The sequence below is a fragment of the Pyxicephalus adspersus genome, chromosome 5 (assembly GCF_032062135.1).
Source record: "Pyxicephalus adspersus chromosome 5, UCB_Pads_2.0, whole genome shotgun sequence".
Classification (NCBI taxonomy): Eukaryota; Metazoa; Chordata; class Amphibia; order Anura; family Pyxicephalidae; genus Pyxicephalus; species Pyxicephalus adspersus.
In genome coordinates, this window is record NC_092862.1 from 46,102,306 (window position 1) to 46,124,246 (window position 21,941).

The following is a 21,941-nucleotide window of genomic DNA, read 5'->3' on the forward strand; positions in this document are numbered from 1 at the left end:
GACATGTAAAAAATAACATGGCAATGGTGCTCCTTCTGCATTGCAAGGGTAAATGCTTATATTTATATATAGTTTCACTGTTTCCATTCTAGTCCTGTGCTACCATCTTTTCTTCCCCATCTTCTTTCTGGCTTCCCCAATTAAACTTGCAACAGTGTTTGGTAGATTACATTTGTGGAATGCCCCCAAAGACTGGGGTGCACAGGGATAACCCATCAAAAGAGATGGAATAAAAAAAAATAACCCACCCCCCAAAAAAATAATGCTTCAAAAAGTCTTTTTTAAACCTAAAATTCAAAAAGTGATGATTGGTTTACTTTAAAAAGCCTCTTTGCTTGCCGTATCCCTCACTTTCAATAGCTTTCTCGTCTGGACAGTCCCATCTTTCTGATGTCATAATATATATTACAGGATCAGAAGGCCTACATTGTAACTAAAGGCTCTCAGGGCCTGCCCACAATACAGTTTTTATTAGCACCAAGAAGAGAGGTGGCATAAAAACAAACTGGTTCAGTAAATAAGAGGCACACACTGCTAAAAGGTCCCTATTATAGTTCCAGTTCTGTTCTCATCCGCCTATTTTTGAACATTTTGCCAGTGGGCGACTCTTTTTTTTTTTACTGATAAACCAGTGTTGTTTTTAAACCACCTCCCAGTTTTTTTGCAATTACCTTGAAGTCTCACTTCTCCAACTAGACCTGAAGTATTTTCACTTGCTGTATTATCCTTACAATATAAGAACATTCTACAGGAAACTACATAAAACTAGAACACAAGCAAAGACTTTACAACACCAGAAAACCTTAGAGATGTAAGAAGCCATTAGGTGGTTTATACCAGTCAATTTTTGGAAGCCTGTCACCTAAATTGTATAGAACAATTTTAAATTCTTTTAAATATAAACCTTATGAGAACATACCAGAGAGGGGTGGCTTGTGAGAATGCAGATTACAGGGTACGCTGACAATAACCTTGTGCTGTGGAATAGGACACAAGTCCAGATCTGGTTCCCTAAAAACAGAAATGCAAATGTCTATTATACATATACAAGAACAAAAGTTTTCACCTTAATGTAATGCATGTACAAATATATGTAAAACCCCCCAAAAGAATGGCATTTAGCTAAAGCACTGTGTATCATATACAGTTAGGTCCATAAATATTTGGACAGAGACAACTTTTTTCAAATTTTGGTTCTGAACATTACATCAAATAATTTTAAATGAAACAACTCAGATGCAGTTGAACTGCAGACTTTCAGCTATAATTTAATGGGTTGAACAAATAGATTGCATAAAATATGAGGAGCTAAAGCCTTTTTTACACAATCACTTCATTTCAGGGGCTCAAAAGTAATTGAACAATTGACTCAAAGGCTATTTCATTTCATGGGCTGCTGTGGGCGATTCCTTCGTTATGTCATTATCAATTAAGCAGATAAACATCCTGGAGTTGATTTGTTGGGGGGGTGCTTGTATGTGGAAGATTTTGCTGTGAACAGACAACATGCGGTCCAAGGAGCTCTCCATGCAGGTGAAACAAGCTATCCTGCAAAAACAGAAAAAACCCACCCAAGAAATTGCTACAATATTAGGAGTGGCAAAATCTACAGTTTGGTACATCATGAGAAAGAAACAAAGCACTGGTGAACTCAGCAACGCCAAAAGACCTGGACATCCACAAGTAAATACAGAGGGTGCACTGCAAGGTTCAGCCACTCATAAGCCTCAAGAAAAAAAAGACTAGTTAGGACTTTGCTCAAAAACATCTTAAAAAGCCAGCACAGTTCTGGAAAAACATTCTTTGGACAGATGAAACCAAGATCAACCCTTACCAGAATGATGGCAAGAAAAAAGTTTGGAGAATGCGTGGAACAGCTCATGATCCAAAGCATAGCACATCATCTGTAAAACATGGCGGAGGCAGTGTGATGGCTTGGGCATGCATGGCTGCCATGGCACTGGGACACTAGTGTTTATCCATGATGTGACACAGGACAGAAGCAGCCCAATGAATTCTGAGGTGTTCAGAGACATACTGTCTGCTCAAATCCAGCTAAATGCAGTCACACTGATTGGGAGACGTTTCATAATACAGATGGACAATGACCCAAAACATACAGACAAAGCAACCCAGGAGTTTATTAAAGCAAAGAAGAGGAATATTCTTGAATGGCCAAATCAGTCACCTGATCTGAACCCAATTGAGCATGCATTTCACTTGTTGAAGACTAAACTTCAGACAGAAAGGCCCACAAACAAACAGCAACTGAAAGCCGCAGCAGTAAAGGCCTGGCAGAGCATTAAAAAGGAGGAAACCCAGTATCTGGTGATGTCCATGAGTTCAAGACTACAGGCTGTCATTGCCAGCAAAGGGTTTTCAAGTATTAGAAATGAACATTTTATTTTTAGCTTTTTAATTTGTCCAATTACTTTTGAGTCCATGAAATGAAGTGATTGTGTAAAAAAAGGCTTCAGTTCCTCACATTTTTATGCAATCTTTTTGTTCAACCCACTGAATTAAAGCTGAAAGTCTGCAGTTCAACTGCATCTGAGTTGTTTCATTTAAAATTAATTGTGGTAATGTACAGAACAAAAAAAAAATGTCTGTCCAAATATTTATGGACCTAACTATACAAACGGCATGAACATTTTTTAAATATTTTACTTTTTGATGCATCTTAGCATGGCTGATCCCCCTACATACACGTTGGACCTGATTTATTAAAGCTCTCCAAAGCTGGAGAAGATACACTTTCATCCATGAAGCAGGGTGATCCAGCAACCCTTGAATGGATTTCTTCAAAACTCATTTGCTATTTGCTTGCAAATGTTTTGAATCCTGGAAAAGATCTATTCCAGGTTTGCTGGATCACTCAGGTTCACTGATGACAGTGTATCCACTCTAGCCTTGGAGAGCTTTAATATATCAAGCCCTCCATTTTTCAGAGTGAATTTACTGATGGTGACAATGAACCATTGCCTGTGTCATTATGCGAAGCTCCTATTTGGCAGTCTGTGTAACAGAGTGGCAACGCAGTACCAATATTGGGGGATAGACAGCAATGACACCTTATATTGACACCAGGAGATGTTTAATGAAGGCTGCAGGTTTAAAAATATTGAACAATACCTTTGAATTCATATGTATTGATAGATAAAAAATTATGGGTTTAGATTTTTTTTACAAAAGTCAGCTGCAGCCTAATTCTGCAGATTGTCATCCATTCACATTATCATTTATAATGATTTTTTTACCTTGCAGTAGAATTTGAGAGACATCCTAGTACCAGAATTTCATACGGTTTTTTATGGGCAGACTCCATTGGAAACACAAAATCTCCAGACTGGGTTATCTGACAAGGAACATGTAATGTGTTAATGAAAAAGACTAGGAGCAGACAGAAAACTCAAGCATTATCTCATGTCTCCAAATGAAGACTGATACATGTACTTTAAAAAAAAAAAGCAGAGACAAGATTTCTTATATACTCATAATTTATGTCAGACATATTTTTTTACTGCTGGAAAGAGCTGTAATTTGCTTCATTAGTTTGCATTTGTGAAAAAGTCATTGACAATAAAGATTAGTATAAAGAAAATGATTGTGTGTTTAAATTATGAAATTACAAATTGCCTCCCACCAATGCATAGATGCATATTTAGAACAAATATGGGGATGATATGACAACTGAAACAAGGTAAATCAAATTTGCCCTAAGAAAATTAACTATTGATTCCATTTTTTCCATATATCAGCCAGTATCCCCCACTAAAGTCCCAATTTAAAATAACCAATCATTTCATTTCCCTGTGAGGTTACCCACAGACATGATAAGGAAAGCAAGCAGGCAAATGGATCAGTCAATCTCATGTCTATTGATGGTTTTCTAGAATCCATCTACCCACTACCAGGATTATAAAATCTGCCCCAAAACTTATTTTTCCAACTCAATCAAGCCAACAGTAGCTCCTAATTTTGCATTTTCTACTCCTAATAAGAGCTGCCATTGATCTTGGCCAAACTTTCAAAGTTCAAAAGTGGAATCATGCCAACACATTTAACTGCCCTGTAATGTCTAGATACTTAGGGCCTGATTTATTAAAGCTCTCCAAGACTAGAGAGGGTACACTTTCATCAGTGAGGCTGGGTGATCCAGCAAACAAGGAATGGATTCTTAAAAGTAATTTGCTATTTGTTAGAAAATGTTTTGAATACTGGACCAGATCCATTCCAGGTTTTCAGTATCACCCAGCTTCACTGATAAAAGTGTATTCCCTCCAGCCTTGGAGTGCTTTAATAAGTCAGGTCCTTAGACTCCACTGATTCCTTCTTCATCCCTCTTTCACCTAGATGGAGATTTGTACAGTTTTGGTGGCATATAAGAAATTTAAGTTAATCTCTGTAAGATTTGGCCTGAAAAGCCATTCATTGGTAGTGTGCACAAACTCCTTACAAATATGGAAAGGCAAAATTAATTTGAAAAAAAACATTTGTTTAATTAAATCTGTCATGCATTATAAAGTGTGCAAAAAACAATCAATGTTCTTGTTGAATTTTCTATAAAACAGACGTTAAAAGGAGATAGTTAGCTATTGGAAACAACTTTATTTCTTCAACTAATTTACTTCCCTCTCATTTAGATAAACCAGACAATAAGTAAAAATGATTCTTAAAAGAACAGCTTCAAAACCCAAATCCAAAGTTTATTTTTCGAAATGGATAGAAAAGAGAAGGGCTAGATACTTAGCTTAGATGTTTGAGATTCTTAAACTCTATGTTGATTTTGTTGGAACACAAACAAAACCTTTTTACTCAATAAATGATTTGGAAAGTGATAGACACTTTTGTATTCTGCTCATCACTACTAGTTTCAATATGTTCCCATAATAGATAGGTGGGTGGCTTAGTGGCTAGCACTCATCTAGGCCAGCACAATATTGTATGAGGGTTTGTATGGTTACTTCAGGTTACTTCATGCTATTTTCTCACAAAAAAAATTGGTCGGAAACTATGGTAGAGACATTAGATCATGAGCTCCTCTGGGAGACAGTTAATGACACAACAATAATTTTTTGTCTAAATGAGTCATTCTTGGAGCACTAATTAGATATTTTCTTCAGCTGAGCACAAATAACCGACCCTGGAAATGACGGGCATATTTAGTAATCTAACCTGGTTTTCTGTATTCTGAGTTCATTTCTGAATTTTTTATTTAAAGCAGAAAAACAACCACTTCCAGTAGACTTTCAAATTAAAAATAATTTTGTGCCTTCAGACAAATGCACTTCACCTACCTTTACCCAATGCCATTCTGCAAGTGTTCTGATTGACCAATGTGGGTAGAGCTCCTCCTTTACAAACCTTAGGTGCTTCTGCCTGTTTGTCACCCAGGTAATCACAAGGCAGTTCTGAGCAGCTAAATCTGGTATGGGAAGTTGTTTTATTTCTGATGTCGATAAGTAGTTATATCTAGAGATAAACAAAGATATTTACTCAGCTACCAGTTTCTAGCATTTCAATACCATTTAAAGATCACCAGTAGGAAGCAGAGGCCTTCTCAAAAAAGAATGTATTAATCCGGTAGTAAAACAGAATAAAAGACAACAGTGACATCCAGTGGCTGAAGATAGGAAATCATTCATACTGTACCTTTATTCTTTGTTTTCCTAAATATAGCTGCTACACAAATGTTCTACTTCACTGATGACTGATGTGATAGCAGCATTATAGAAATAGTAAAAATAGATGGTAAAGTGCTTTCAGAATATACCCTTAAATAATTCAGCAGACTGCTTCCTTAAAATGATGCATTTTAAGAATGGTTGGTATAAAAAGAATGTGTATTATAAATATAGCCTGTTAAGATATTCATGGATGAGTGCAGACTAGGGAAATATATCCGAGCCAAAAGAGAACTGCTTAGGTTTAAGGCATCCAGCCATGTGTTAACTAGCTTGCCACAGAACAAGTGGTAAAAGTGTAAGGAGTGTATAATAAAAGGTTTACAAACAGTAATCTATTTATACATTTTTATAAAAAAAATTCACATATCATTGAAACTGAAAAAATATAGGGGGAATGTTAGGTGAATCTAGTGTGAAATTATTTATAAGTAATCCCTCTGCAAATATCTGATCTGTGATGCTGCACATGCAGAATATATAGTATTGGAACCACTAGGAATGACATTGTAAGTCTGTTCCAGGTCACTATAAGGGATTGTTAATGCAGCAGCGGGGTGGTGGGGATGGTTCTAAAGTATGAAGCATTTGACAAATGCAAAGAACAGATCATAATTACTGTATGCCTACACAAAGCTGCTACAGATCAAATAATACCATTGAACCAACTACAGGTAGTCCCTGGGTTTCATATGAGATAGGTACTGTAGGTTTGTTCCTATGTTGAATTTGCATGTAAGTCAGAACAGGTACAATATTTTAATACAGTTGACAATCGAAAATCCGGCCATCGATAATCTGGTTCTTTCAGTTTTCCAGCTTAAATTTCGGATCGCATTTTCAATACAGGAACTGTAGTACACTGTTTAACCACTTATGTTTTGATGGTGCTGTTCTGCAGAAACAGCTGTTAGGTCTAGCTTGGTACACTAAATACAAGTTGAGATGTCCCTGCTGCCTGCTCTCTGGAATTGTGTCCACGGGTGCTGTGAGAGGAAGGCTGGCCTGTATGTGGAGGTAAAATCTGGAATTTTTGAAAGTCGGTGACTCCTCAGGTCCGGAGGTTGCCGGATTTTTGAATGTAAAACTTTAAATGCTATTAGAAGAGATCTCTCAACATATTAGGCAGTGTGGTGTCAGTTACTGTATAAAATCCTCACTGTGAGTTAATCACAAATAAAGCAAAAAAAAAATTAAAAAAATTATGGAGCCTAGACATTCATTAACTTCTGGAGCAAACTGTGCTTTGATATGCAAAAAGAAACAACTGCAGAGTTTGTTGTGCTCATTAAAGAGTTACAAGAGGCTGCAGAAAGAGCTCACCCCCTAAGATCACTCACAACCTCAGCTGTGTTTACCAGAAGAAATGCAAACCGCTCCCTCCCCACATCCAGCCTCCGTCCTACACACGAGTGAGCAGGGAAGCCCTGTTCTCGTATCTAGGGGTCGTCGGTATGTCGGATGTCCTTAACCCTGGGACTACCTGTATATTAAAGAGTACATGCAAGTAGATATATCTAATCTCTGTAATCATTGCTGCATGAATAATCAACATGGCAAATTTTGTAAAATAGCTACTTCTTGTCAAAACTTGTAGGTATGTATATGTAAACTTTTACTGTGACTGTACATGTAGTTAACACAGTGCCTGATTTAATAAAGTTCTCCAAGGCTGGAGAAGATGCGCTTTCATCAGTAAAGCTGGATTCATCCAGCAAACCTGGAATGGATCTGGTCCTGTATTCAAAACATTTGCAAACAAATGACTTAGAATAAATCCATTTCAGGTTTGCTGAATCACCCAGCCTCACTGATGAAAGTGTATCCTCTCCAGCTTGGGAAAGCTTTAATAAATAATGCCCAGCATCACTACTCTTTTGTTTTGAACATGAGATGACGGGTTGTATCTTAAACTCGCTGTCCCATGATGATCACATATGCCAGAACTCTACATGCATAGTATTTTGACCAAACAAATCGCTCTTCAGAAAAATGGGTATTGTTCATTCCTACAGTTTTCAGATTTGCATTCATGTTTGACAGATTCAAATACCTTTTTATGGTATTCTGGTTGTGTTGTTGTAAACATGTACTGAAATCTTTTTTTTTTTCCAATATCTTTTTGTGCCTACCCATATCTGGGCCACATGTGGCCTTTCTAGGGAGTAATAGGAGCTAGAAAAAATAGAATCCGACCCTAGTATGCGTGGATATTTCCAGTTGCTATAAGCATCATTTTCTATATTTTTTTTTCTTTGCACATGCATATATCTGCCTCTAACTTGAACATGACATAGGAGAAGAGATGGCTAACTTATGTTAACCCACAGAAAGGTACACAGAAGCTCCAGGGCCTACTTACCATTTGCCTCTGACACTCCGCCAGTGACCTTCCACTGTAATTACATAATAGAATTCCTCTCTGCTCACATACACATACTTGGATTCACAAAAACAATTTATTACAGTGCCTTGTACATTGTGAATCAAATACCTTTAGATGTCCTTTACATTGTCCTGTACAACATTTACATGTAGATATTCTGTAGTCTAATTTTCTCTTTGTTAGTTCATTAGCTTGCAAAAGGGATTACATGCAGTCCCAGCAAAAAATCAAAACATATATCATCAGCAGTACTCATCCATTTGTCATCTTTGTATTTCCAAATCATATTACAAGAGAAGAGATATGCACTCAGCAAGTTCTGTGACTCCAGCTTCCCCCAGAGGGCAAAAAGCACTTTGGCAACATTGGGTGGGTGTTATGGTGCTAACAAAAACCACAGCAGTATAATCTGTTCAGTCCAGAAGGATTCAATACAGATAAGCCCCATTCCTCACTTCTTTATATTTAAACTACTAAGAGGTTTAAAATGAAATTGAATAAGTTCATAAAGCTGCAGCTTTTACTAAAATATATATGTCTGACCACATAGGGTATTGAAAACAGTCCTGATTAGGTTTGTTTTTTTGCCACTACAATTGACTCAACCAATGAATCAGTATATTTACCCCAGCAGGTGTTGGCGCTTGACCATAGCTGTACTGGCAGCCAACTGTAAACTACAGATGAATTACAAAGATCTGTCTGCCTGAATTGTTTTTTTTTAATCATTCATTTCCTAAAGTTTGTAATGCACATCTCCAAAATAACCATTTCTATATCATTTGTTCTATTACAAGTAATTCATTGGAAGTAATTCAGTTTATGTTGAATAACAAATCATTCTTCAAGATAAGTTTTCAAAGACTAGCTCAAAGTAAAGCAACCTGATCGAGGGATTTAGCCAGAGACAATTTATTATTAAGAGTATTACTCATACTCTCTGTGCCTTCGGTGTCTGTATCTAACTACAGGATTTATTCATACAAAAAGAAAAAAGGAAAACACTAGAAATACAAGCAATGTAAAAGGCAGAGCCCCACAGAATTCTGCTGGTGATATGCGATGAAAGGATTTCACATAAAGCAACGGTAACTTTCAAAGCTAAAAAAAGTTCTTTGCCAAGTCCCCCAGCTCAAAAGTTGAAATCTCACCCAGTGCGTTGCTTAAAGGCAACAAGAAAGTATAGTATAGTACTTCAGAATGTCAGGACAGTTAGTAGATATGCAGTAGGTCAAAAGCACTTGTTTTATGTAGCTATGAATCTAAAAGCACTAGTACTAAAAACTGTTAGACTTCAGCACTCATCCTGTTTTGTCGGCATAAAGCTTAATGACCACCAACACACTGGACAATGGACACAGAATGTGTGTATAGCGTAGGAATGGCTTGCTATAATTTACACAAAAAATTCTCAACAGTACGTCTTTGTGCTCCTGGCTAGAAAGAAGTTACTCTCAGTGCCCTAAAAACCAGGACTCCTAAAACTAGTATAGCATGATCACTATGAAAAAAGGATTGCATAGAACAGAGCTGAGCTTAGACCTAAAGGTGACTATACACTATGCAGTTAAATAGATTAAACCTTGCATTCAATAAAAACATGGATGACAACTAGTGCATTTCCAGTTGGAGATGTCTGTTCTTTGCCAGATCGAGCAGTGTAAGCAACCAGCAGCCAGAGCTAGGACACTCACATTTTGTATACTAAGATCCCCTACTGGCCTGGGGCATGGAATCTAAGCAACACCCCATTTTTGCCATAACACCCCGTAAGGGATAAAGGCCTGTAAACTTTGCAGCAACATGCCACCAGGTCATGGCCCTTGGGATCCCCCCAACCAGAGGGCTGTCCAGCAGGCTTCTGCGAATAGACAGCTGGTGGGACAGTCATGGTCACAAAATGCATCTCGGGCAAGGCAGAGTCAGTATTCAGGTAGAAGTTACAGACAGACAGTAGACAAAGTAAAGTTGTAACTGGATGGAGATTCAGGGCAGGCAAGGCGGCGTCAGTAATCAAGCAGCAAGTCAGTACAAGGTACAGGCTAAGCAGACACCAGGGAGAGATCCAAATGCTAAAATAGCCATTGCCCGTTTAAGGAGATCTTTAGGGCAGCACGGTGGCTCAGGGGTTAGCTCTCTTGCCTTTGCAGCGCTAGATCCCAGGTTCGAATCCTGGCTAGGGCACTATCTACATGGAGTTTGCGTGGGTTTTCCTCTGGGTAATCCAGTTTCCCCCCACATTCCAAAACATGCAATTAGGTTATTTGGCTACCCTCCAAAAAGAAAAAAAATTGACCTTACACTACATTAATGACATATACCTATGCTAGGGACATTAGATTGTGAGCCCCTTTGAGGAACAGTTAGTGTCACGACTATGGCCTTTGTACAGCGCTGTGTAATATGATGGCGCTATATAAATACTGTGTAATAATAGTAATAATCCTCCCTGGGCTGTGTCAGTATGTGCATGGCCACACACAGACATGCAAGCTTAGAAAGTGGGGCTAAATGCTCTGATAGGCGTTGGATGGTTTGGTGGGGAGTGCCATGGGAACAAACAGGTAGAATGACAGTATAAAAATACAGCTCTGCCGGTTATAGTAAACAGCAGAGAACTGGAGGAGGCCAGCGGAGAACTCCCAGTAGCTGAACCCTTCCAGCAATGAAAATAAAGTAATGCAGTCTGATGTCATCTTGCACCCAATTTCCTACATCTGGATAAGTATATGTTTTGAGAAAGTTGTAGAATGCCATCAAACATAAAGAGCTGTTACAAACTAATTACAAGCTAAGAAGTCTTTAGGGTAGTTGACTGCACTATATGATGGTATAGCAGACAAGAAACATTGGTCTATTTTACTGGACTTTAAAATACCAAGATGTCTTTCAAAAGGCAACGGTTGTTCCTACTAATTAGGCCTTTGAGGTTAATAGTTCCCCCTCCTGCCAGTGAACTTTGAAATACCAGAGACTGTACTACTCACTGGGCTTCTGGTATATGACTGACAATGGGCAGGGTATAATTCTGTAAGCGCTGAGGCCCAATTTAAAATATGGAAGAATTCAAATTGCAGCCCTGTAGAAAGCAGGAGCATAAAGTGTAACTCCTGACACATATTTTAAATTCTAGTAGTGGATAGGAATGTTTATTCTGTGGTCTGTTCTCCTGTTCAGAAGATTGCACCTCACTTCCTGTCCTTGCGGCATTTGGATCATAACTTTTTTTGGCTGTCACAGCAAGTAAAATTTGGTCCAGTGGTAGCCTGAAATTTTAAATAGTTAAATCAAGACCCTTTCTGATTATTGCTAAACATTACGGCTCATGGATTGTTACCTTATCTAAAATTCTAATTGTCTGACAACATCAAACACTTGTTCATGGATACAGTTTTGTACTCATCACTCCTCCATTAATTTACCATATGTTGTGAATAGCTTTAAGCATTTGAAAGGCACATTCTGTTTGTTTCTAGAAGTTTGCATAACACTAATCACTAAACTGAACTTCAGAGTAAAAATGTAATTGAGCTGAATTAAAATTTCTATAGACATATCTAACTGTTGTGCTGTTAACATAAAAATAAGGTTACATTTGTATAGATCAAAAACTATTATGTAACAATTATCAACAACTACCTCTTACTCCTCTTGACAGACTTATTCTCCCATGGAGGATCAATGACAATGACGCCATACTTTTTATCTGGAAGAAAAATGCATAAAAGTAAATTAGTTTTCAGAGATTTAACTCTTAATTGTTAGTTTTCAAAGACTACAGACTGAAAAAATGGTAGTTTACATGAAACAGTTGTACTGTAACAGCATTACCACTTTCTAGAAGACATATGCTAATAATGGTGGTAGCTCTCCCTCACTGGACACTAATTCACTTTAAAAGATTTGCTTGAGAACTGCTCCAAGGAAGTCATTCCACTGGAATCCTCAGAAATAACTTGAGCAGATTCTTATGTACAGAAAGCCCTAGAGCTACTCCCAAAAAGATAATCACAGAATGAACTCTTTATTAGTGTTGTGAAATGGTAAACACCTTTTACTTCCCCATGTAAGTCCATATAACATGCAGTGTGGGTTTCAAGTTTCTCAGATCTTTTTTTTCCCCATGTAAAATATAATTTAGCCTAAGGAAATCAGTTTAGTGTATGAAGTACTTTTTAAATGATTAACGCAGGTTTTTGTAAAGCTTTCAAGAACTAACCATCCATCATAGAAGACATTTATTAGATGTTCCCTTTTTTTAAAACAGATCACTAAATTGTAAAAGCTGCCTGCAGAGATTTAAGACAAAAAGAAAGTGTAAGCAGGGGGAGATACAGAGGAGCTCCAAACATAAAACAAAAAGCCCAAACCAAAATGCAATGCACCAAACTAGAACTGATTTAACCAAAAAGAAAAAAAAGTAATGAAAGCCTACATTGATTTATTGGTGGTGTTCCCACTGAATGGCAATATTAAAATGAAATGTTTTTATTAAACAGTTTTGGGATATCCTACTAAACAGCACACAATAATAACACAAAATAATTTTAGCAATAAAATTAGTTTAAAACCTTTAGCCATAATATCTTGTTGGTGGAGCTTCAGTAGAACAACATTTTTAGGTAGAACTTTAATTTCTTCTTTTTTATGACAATATTTAGAGGAATTAAACTAAACTAAAAGTCACCAGGAGGTAGAGATAATTAACAAATGAGACTTGCAATAGCCAAAGAGCATCTCTGTAGAACCAGAAATCTGCTATGGGGCTGGGGGTAAAGATAGTGGTTTCCTAGGGCGTGGCAATAACTTGGACCTATCATCCCAGCATGGCACCTGCACACAGGTAAGTCTGTGCAATAATCTGCAAGTATGTGTAAGTCTGTGCAACATGTGCATGATGACAAAAGCTCCCCACCCAAAGTTAAGTACAGCTAAAGCAGAACTAAACTCACCTGGTCCCTGTCCTTTCTTCTCTGTAGTAGATCTTTGGCCAGGCTGGGATGATATATTCCAGCCTAGATGATGTAACTTCTGCACAGGCCTGCAGGAGTTCATACATTCCCGGAACATGCAGGGGAGGTCAGAATTTCCATGTATCCTGACAACCAATGCTGTCTCTGCACATGCGCAGCGCAGCTTCTTGCCTTGAGTGATCAGGCCTGTCTTTTGTCGCCCGCCCCTCTCTGCAATAATGACCTTTCTGATCATGGATTCTTATAAGAGGAACATTAGTTAATGCATTGAAAAAATAGTGAATGCATGCATATTTTTGTGGATTTTCCAAAAGTGTACAAAGCTTCTATGCAGGACCTGGGATTCTCTATAAACTCTCCTTTGCAAAAGGGGCAAAGATCATCACTGCAAAATACAGTGTGGTTCTCCCCAGTTTTGTTTTCCCATTGGACAAACAATTGCATTAGGTAAAACAAGTAATAAGAGGTTGATAAAAGAGCAGGAGAAAGGTTGTTAATATAACCACACTATTACATGCCTAATTCCTGGCAATGAAAATAGTTTCTACAGAGAGCCCTGCGGTTGAATGATTACATAACTTAGCTCAGAAAGAAGTAAAACTGCCTTTACCAACTCTCACTAATGCTTAGTTAAGAACAATATACAATGGTATATGGATACTATGAAACTCAGTAATGTAAAAAGGTAAGGCAGATTTGCAAGGATACATGCATATACAATTTAAGTGTTTACTTTAGAAAATGTACATTAAATTTGCTTTTAAAGTGTGATTTCATTACGTAAGCATCATTACAACACAGGATCACAGGCATAGCTACTGAGCAGATCTTGTGGCCATGGAGGGAACCAGGCTATTAATCTTCTGCTCCTCTGGTGCTCCCCCATTCAGAGTAGAGCAGCAGCATACTAAATCCCTCCTTCACTTACCTCAGTTCAGATCCTGAGTTTTCCTGTGAAGTGTCACAACATGTGTAAGGAATTGAACTTGGGGCCTCTGCGGTGGAGAGCCACCTGAAGTGCTGGACAGCTCTGTACTTGATCACCGAGTTAAACCTTGCCTGATTCTGTTCTTTGATGAACTCTGAACTCCTCCCAGCTACTTTCTTTAAAACGGTTGCGTCAGATTATTGTGCTCCTGCCAATATCTCGCTTTGTACTGCTGATCCTGTTTGCCGAATACCTGTGTACCGATCTTTGGGCTGCTGTTTTACTGACTACTCTTCTGATTACGCTTCTTGGATTATAATTCTATTATGTAAACCAAACCAGGCCTGTCTTCACTGTGAGCTTGCTAGCTGTTCCAGCTATTAGACTCTGAGCCTGAATTTAGACTGTGACAACATGACAAATGGGAAGCCTCTAAAGATAAATTACAGTGAGCAATAATGAGTATCTAAACAGAAAAGATGGACCCGATACTGGGTTAGTTTGCCACCCTGCATGGAGGAGAGGGTTTCATAGTGGCTGTACTTGTTATATGAACCCCTACAGGAATCACCCCCAAAAGGAGTACATAGGAAGGCGAACCCCATTAAAGTTTTGCTGAGAGGGTGACCTCATGATTTTTAGTTCTACCCCTGCACTTGGTTAAACCTATTCTGCATAAACAGGTCATATTGTCAGAATTGGAATGAACTAGCTTCATGTTCTGTCAGTGTAGAGGGATTTTAGGCTCAAATAAGTCTAGAAAGGTAATGGTCGAATGATTAAAAAGCATGGAAAGCTGAATAGACTGACAGCACAGGAAGTATTTAGCAGGATAAACGCCTCTATTCATAATTGGTATTGCCTAGGTCCCACTGAGAATATATTTATATTTTGTCTGTACATCTTTAAAATTCAGTTCTTTGCAATAAAATCTGGCTAGCTACTAAAAGTAAGGGCCATATTTCTTTTAATTGAATGTTTTCTAGATAGTCTTGTTGGATATGATAATAAAAGGTGTACAGTTATTGTCAGCATCCTGTACCTAAACTTAGCTTTAAACGCTAATGAACAATGCACACCACTGCCAAGTAAAACAAAGGAAAACTTAAAATGTACCATGGGATCTAACACACAGACACCGGAAAAGCCTCTGCTGGTACTTTTCATCTGCATCCAAAATCAGAACCTGTGTGGCAGTGATTGATGTTCTCCTACCTCCTGCAACTCTATTCTTGTCACATACCTGATAGATCTGTTTCAAGGAGAATGGAGCAAAATGGTGCAGACTGCAAATAGAAACTTCTGTGATATGGGGAAAGTATATAGTACACTTGTTTTATTTCCATCTCAAAATTTAAAATTATTTTGTGAACAAATATAAATAATACATTTTTAACAGAACTGTACGATTGTTTATATTTTGAATAAAAGTATTATTTTGCACAAAATCCTGTGGGGCATATAGAGCTTTAAAGATGTTGTACAGATGTACACTGTTGTAAGATGAAAGTCCAAAACTTTAAAGGTTTCCTATTAAAATAATTCTCCAAACCAGAAGATGCCTAAACTTTCCATAGTTAAATCCTCATCACATCAACATCATTAGAGTTTGTAAACAAAATCTGAAGTTTACAGAATCTAATGATTCAAAGAAGTGGCTTTCGTTACACAGCACATTGGCAGTTTGATGGCAGTACATTGGCAGTTGTGATCGATAACTAACATGCAGTCCCAACCAATTTTTATTTAATACTTTAAACATGAAGCATTCTTTGCCCATTTCTAACATAAATTTCTTGTAAGTGGAGGAATCATTTTTATACTAGCAAAAAGGAACAGTTTTATATATACTATATACTCCATATACTTTATACATTCTACTTCATCAATATTCAGTTTATATAAAAACAGTATATTAAAATAAATATCAATTTGCCTTAACTCCTAGTTATTTCTCAATAAAATTGCCCCCCAAACCACCATTACCACCAGTTCTTTCTGATCTTATCAGAAGCCCATAATTAGGTTCCTTTGGGGTTATTTTTTTATGTCCTCCCTGCAATGATTTGAAAATGTCCCAGACCAGTGCCAGTCCCTGGCTGGTGAGTTGGGGGCCGCAAATGACAGGAGAAGGAAGCTACTACTGCCGGTGGCCTTCCTTACACTGCTCTAAAGCTAGTGACGGTGTGACAGTAGGAGCGTAACCAGTGGGAGTGCGGGCAGCTCTCCTCGCACTGCTTACACAGGAGCTGCTGAGAATGGCAGAATGTATGTAAGGCTTCCACTTCTCTGCCATTCCCAGCAGCTCTGCCACCTGACCGCACACCAGCTCTCTTACACTACTTTGCTATTCTCAGCTAGTGTGCTGACAGGAGGCCGAGCTGCTGAGAATAGCAGAGTAGTGAAAGCTGTACATATACCAGGTCGCGGCAAAATTTTATACTATGTTACCAAGTCCTGCTGGGGACCACTGACCAAGTATATTGTACATATCTGTATTTTTAGCTCTCTTTTTGCACATCCCAAATTATTTTTTATTATTTCAACCACATTCTATACCCCAGTACAGCACAGCAACAGATTTACAGTATAAAAATAAAGCTTTGTGCAAATTGATTTAAATTGATAGTTATTCTATCTCTTTATGAGTAAGCTCGCACACAGTTCACCTACTGCATCACATAAAACTACATAAGATTATCCCAAAGCAGTCTTTCTGTTTTTTTTTCTTCCTTTCCCTTTCTTTGTTCTCTCAGTTTCTTTCTTTTTCTTTGTTCCCAGTTTGGTATGAATTTCAAATCAAAATTGACTGCTTTTGTGAATACAAACTAGGGTTTCTGGGGTATTATCAAACCCAGTATTCTATCTCCCTAAAACAAAGGACAATATTTCATAAAAATCGAATGAACCTGTGAAATTTAGAAATAGTAGTTTTGTAAATATAAAAACTTTCCCATTTGTTGTCTGTTTCTGTGATTCTTTTTATCTCTAACATTTTTTTGCCCTTGGCATCTATCTATCCAGCTCTTCTATTGGAAAAACAAGACAGCTTTTTCTTCAGGGAACCTTCATCTGTAAAATTAGAGATAAAGTACAGTTCTTCTCAAGCTCAAGAATATTTGCTGATTAAACAGGTAGCATCTGTTATGTACAATTAAACTATTCCAGTCCACCCATTTCCTGAATTTTTTAACCAAGAATGTTATTTTCCTAATAAAAATGTGCAGATAAAAAAAGAATATTTTCACAACTTTATGTAGGAATGAAAAACAAAATACAACACAAAAACAGATAGAGAATTGCTGACAAAGATTGATAAAAAGTATACAGAAAATTTTCTGAACTTTCTGAACATCACAACAAATCTTAGATAGACAAAGAACTGCTGTCTGAACAATGTGAAATATTCCTGATGCCTTTCACAGATGATACCGCTTCCTCAGAGGATAGATAGCAATCTAATACAAAAAAAAAAAACATTGCTATATTCCAGCAAAAGCCAAAGTGTACAGCAACATATAATAAGCGTCAGCAGCATTAGGTTCAAGGTGTTTCAAATCAACCACATCCCAACCAATGAACAGAAGGGTTAAACCCATAGCCATGTGCCCAGTTATGTGAAAAAGTTTTTTACAAGCATGAATCCTGATGATGTGTCCATGTACATGAAGTAGACCTTTGTACATTATTTATATAAATGGTTTTCTATATACTTTTTATCAATCATTGCCAGCAATTCCCTATCTGTTTTTGTTTTGTTTTGTATTACTAGTGACAGATATGGCAAACTACTGACTTTTTTCTCTAGTTGTTAAATAGGTAACATACCCTTGTTTTTGAAAAACAAAATAGTTAATTAGAAATGTAACAAATTAAATTTAATAAAATTCCTTTCTAAATAAATAAAATATACCTTATAAATATTCTCCCTATGAAGAGGTCCACACCTAGCTTGTCATCACCCCAGATGAAAACAGATTAGCAGTATTCCATAAATAAAGAGATATTTTTGGGTGCAAACTTCATACCCATTGCTGTACCAACCAAAAAATAATCTTGAATAATATAATAGCAATGTTCCCATATAATATGGCTACCAATAAATCATATCCTTTGTTAAAAGACCACCTATTTCCTAACCATAATATTTTTCATGATATTTAATTGTATATGAAGGGGTCACATGTAGTGTGTTCAATATCCATCCTTCTTTCCATTTATTATTTTGTAATAACTTCAATACCTTCAAATATTTTTTAATATGGAAGGAGAATTTTCATACATACAGCTGCAAATGTGTAAACAGAGAAAAGTTTGTACTTAATGAGCTGATCCTCAAAACAATTATAATATTAAAATCTTGGTATCCTTGGGCATTCTGTGTATATAAAATCAAATCCTTGTTGTGCCATAAGGTCTTTCTTCATATTGCTTGTTAGTAAGATTCTAATGTTATAATATTGTTTCCTTATATTAGTGCATTAAATCTAACGTTAAAGCCTCATATGCCACTCAATCACCTAATTACTGGCTCAATTCCCTTCTATAAAATTTAATTGAACAATTCCACCTCATTGCCATCCGGGCATCTTGTAAGTTGTGGATCCTTGCAAGTTACAAATTTTTTCAACGCGGTTTCATTTTTCATTATCATATCATCAGCATCATCATCATCATATATGCTTACGTTCAGTTTGTCAGAGTAAACTTTGATTTAAGTTTAGTTCATAATAACATGTCTCCTAATACACAAATTCAACATGAACTCTTTCACATATAAATAGTTTTTAGATGTATTTAGTCCAGATGTGATAGCAAACTTTAACCATTAAATATTAAAAATTCTAATTCAACAAACTGCATCTCAAATTAAAAAATAACTTTTGTGTCTTGTCTTATTTTCTTACATTTAACTTCTTGTTTCAACTTCTTACACCTCTACACCTTCTTAGATTCTCTGGCCCTGATTTATTAAAGTTCTCCAAGGCTGGAGAGAATATACTTTCATCAGTGAAGCTGGGTGATCCAGCAAACCTGAAATGCATCTAGTCCAGGATTAAAAGCATTTGCTAACAAATAGTTAATGACTTTTAGGTAATCCATTTCAGGGTTGCTGGATTACCCAGCTTCACTGATGAAAGTGTATTTTCTCCAGAATTGGAGAACATTAATAAATCAGGGCCTCTGTATCTTTCCCACCTCCAAAAATTACTAATTTTCCTTTCCTTGATAGTAATGCCTAGAGTAACCTCTCTAGAATTCCTGGGTTATTCCTAACTTTCCTCCTATGCAAATCTATTAGACATCTAATTCCGACTGCTCTCTTGATTTATGGGTGTTTAATTTATAAGGTGGATATTTATTCAATTAGATTGACCACTTTTTAACATTATTTTTTTTATATATTCACTTGATGGTTCCATTGTCTTTGGAGTATTTTTGGTGTCCAACAGATTATTAGTTTTTTCTATTAGCTTTATCTCTTCATCTGCCAGATTTTAGCTCCAGTATCATGAAGGGCTTTCCAGAAACAAAACTAATTCCTACAGGATACTTATTTTACAAGTTGAGCCAGAACACCTCTAATAGAATACAATGGTTTTGTACATTTAAGATAATGTTATTTGTTGCCAATGCTATAAAAATATTGATAGTGTGGTCTGGCATTCAGCAGACGAGCTAGCAACAGGAACCAGTAAAGCAAGGATACAGCAGTAATATTATTAAACATTACTGTCCACGTGGGATGCAAAGGAATGATAGATAGATAGATAGATAGATAGATAGATAGATAGATAGATAGATAGATAGATAGAGTATTCTATCTATCTATCTATCACCTATTTTCCCAAGAACATCAGCCTTCATTTTGTAAAAGTATTACAAAAGAACCATTATGTTTTTCAACAGTGATTTTATTGTTTACATATCACTTTCTAAGCCATCACCAAGAGAAGTATATCAGCAAAACCTACAGCTTAGTCAGTGTTGCCCACAGCATTTTTATTATCATATTATTCAATAAATGAGTGGCACTGATACTGTACAACAGAGATAGGCAAACTCCGGCCTTTAGGCTGGATACGGCCTAGCCAGTATTCCAGTCCGGCCTAACGCTCTAGTTATTTATTGTTGGATCTGGCCTAATTAAATTGTCGCGTTTTCACGAGTTCCCGCAATATCGAGTTCCTGCACAGTAACCCTAATTACTATGCCCAAAGAGCAGAAGCAACGCGCAGCTACCAGTCTCCAGAAGGTTGACCTTGTACAGAGACTACATCGCGGATGAGTGGAAGACTGAGGCTGCTCGCTTGCAGTCAGGGTTGGAAAAAACCTTTCCTTGAACACCTTGTTTCCTCTGGCCTACTGTGCCTTCTTGACCTCCTGAAATGGCCTAGTAGTCCAAAAAGTTTGCCAACCCCTGCTGTACAACAATATTTTCCAGACTGAATTCACCACATGCACTACAGACCTACACTGCTACAAAGTGTGTGCATTGTATTGCCTGTAACTACACTGTCGAATGGACTGGTGAACATATATACCCAGGTATTTATGTCTGCCACAGTGTAAAGCTCAGTTAAATGTCAAATTACTGACGCCAGGAACAATGTTTTGTAATGGTTTCTAGTGAAAAATGAATAAACGAGTACTGTACACACAGCGCTGTTCTGTTCTGTGAAGACGGGAGGATTAGCGATTGGCACATAACTGTGCATAGCAGCCATTCCTGATCAGTTATTCATCAATATGCCCTATTCAACAATCTAGTAACGTGGATTGATGAACAATGTCAGAGGATTGCTGTACATGTGTTTGATCTCCACCAAAGAAGGGTCCAACCGTTCGTCTCAGGCCACAATCAATTGACATCTGTATTTGAAGGACAAAGACATAAATGGCTAAGAAATGATGGCTGCCTTATATTCCAACATTTTTCATGGCAGCAACCATGACCCCCATGACCCCACCGCTTTTTCACTGTTATGTTTGTATCTTTATTGGCAGGACAGTGGGTCCAACGGGTTGCTAAACCAAAAGTAATCAGAGTCTGACCTCATTCAAGAAGGTAATCAGCCCTTTAAGAAGTAAAAACCTATATTAGAATTGATTTATTTGAATTGCTTCTTTTATTCTTGAGTACAGCAGGGAGAGGCTGGGATAATACTTGTACCAAATCAGGTGATCTGCATGCACATGTGCTGACAAGGAGCATGCTGACAGGACAGAGCAGAGATTTGCCCTCAGCAGTCTATTGTTGGTCCTTCACCGTCCAATCGGGTTGGCGGAAAGCAGGTGAACTAGATGTGTAGCTTTGCACCAGTACAGAGAAGTCAGGCCACCTTAACTGCTAGACTGATAAATTGTAAATACCAGTGTGCAGCTAATTCAATATTACAACAACACAAATATCATGCAACTATAACCTGACATTACGTCTGTTCGCTTGTGAGTTAATCTGATTGCAGATCTTCTTTATGATCTAGAAAAATATTCCAAAGAAGTTAAGTATTCATACGTTTGCAACACACTTGGTTCTGAATCTCTTTCTGTTTTTTTATAGCGTAATATTGAAGATTTACAGAACACATAAAAATCATAATCCATGGAGATCAGTACAAGATTTCAATGTCCTTCAGTCATCTGTTGTCACAACTGACAATACAAATTGCAGATGCCATTCTATTGACTGAAACAAAAGGAAAATGTTGATGTAACATTTTAAATATGTCACTATAAACATAATTTAATTAAAACAGATGTATTGTCAGTGTTTGTAATTAAAATCCAAAGAAAACAATCATCTAAAACAAATTAAGCGTGGATGAATGTAGGTTTTTCAGAGAACGTTACCTACGTCACGCATCCGAGAAGGCTTCTGGCTGCTCCTTCTGCGCATGCCCGATTTCAAGCATGCAGAGAAGGGGCTTTTCTTGTGTAATGGGAAAAAATGTCAATCTCAGGCATGC

General features: G+C 37.2%; 1 protein-coding gene across 1 annotated transcript in view; it reads right to left on the bottom strand.

Moving 5' to 3' along the window:
- Positions 1 to 21,941, bottom strand: part of METTL4 (methyltransferase 4, N6-adenosine) — a 78,346-nt gene that overhangs the window by 41,501 nt on the left and 14,904 nt on the right. The window contains exons 4-7 of the mRNA XM_072411359.1: positions 11,710 to 11,776; positions 5,298 to 5,472; positions 3,258 to 3,355; positions 920 to 1,011 (exon numbers count right to left, since the gene is read on the bottom strand). Of these exons, the coding sequence (XP_072267460.1) occupies positions 920 to 1,011; positions 3,258 to 3,355; positions 5,298 to 5,472; positions 11,710 to 11,776 (432 nt within the window). The remainder of the gene's footprint in view (positions 1 to 919; positions 1,012 to 3,257; positions 3,356 to 5,297; positions 5,473 to 11,709; positions 11,777 to 21,941) is intronic.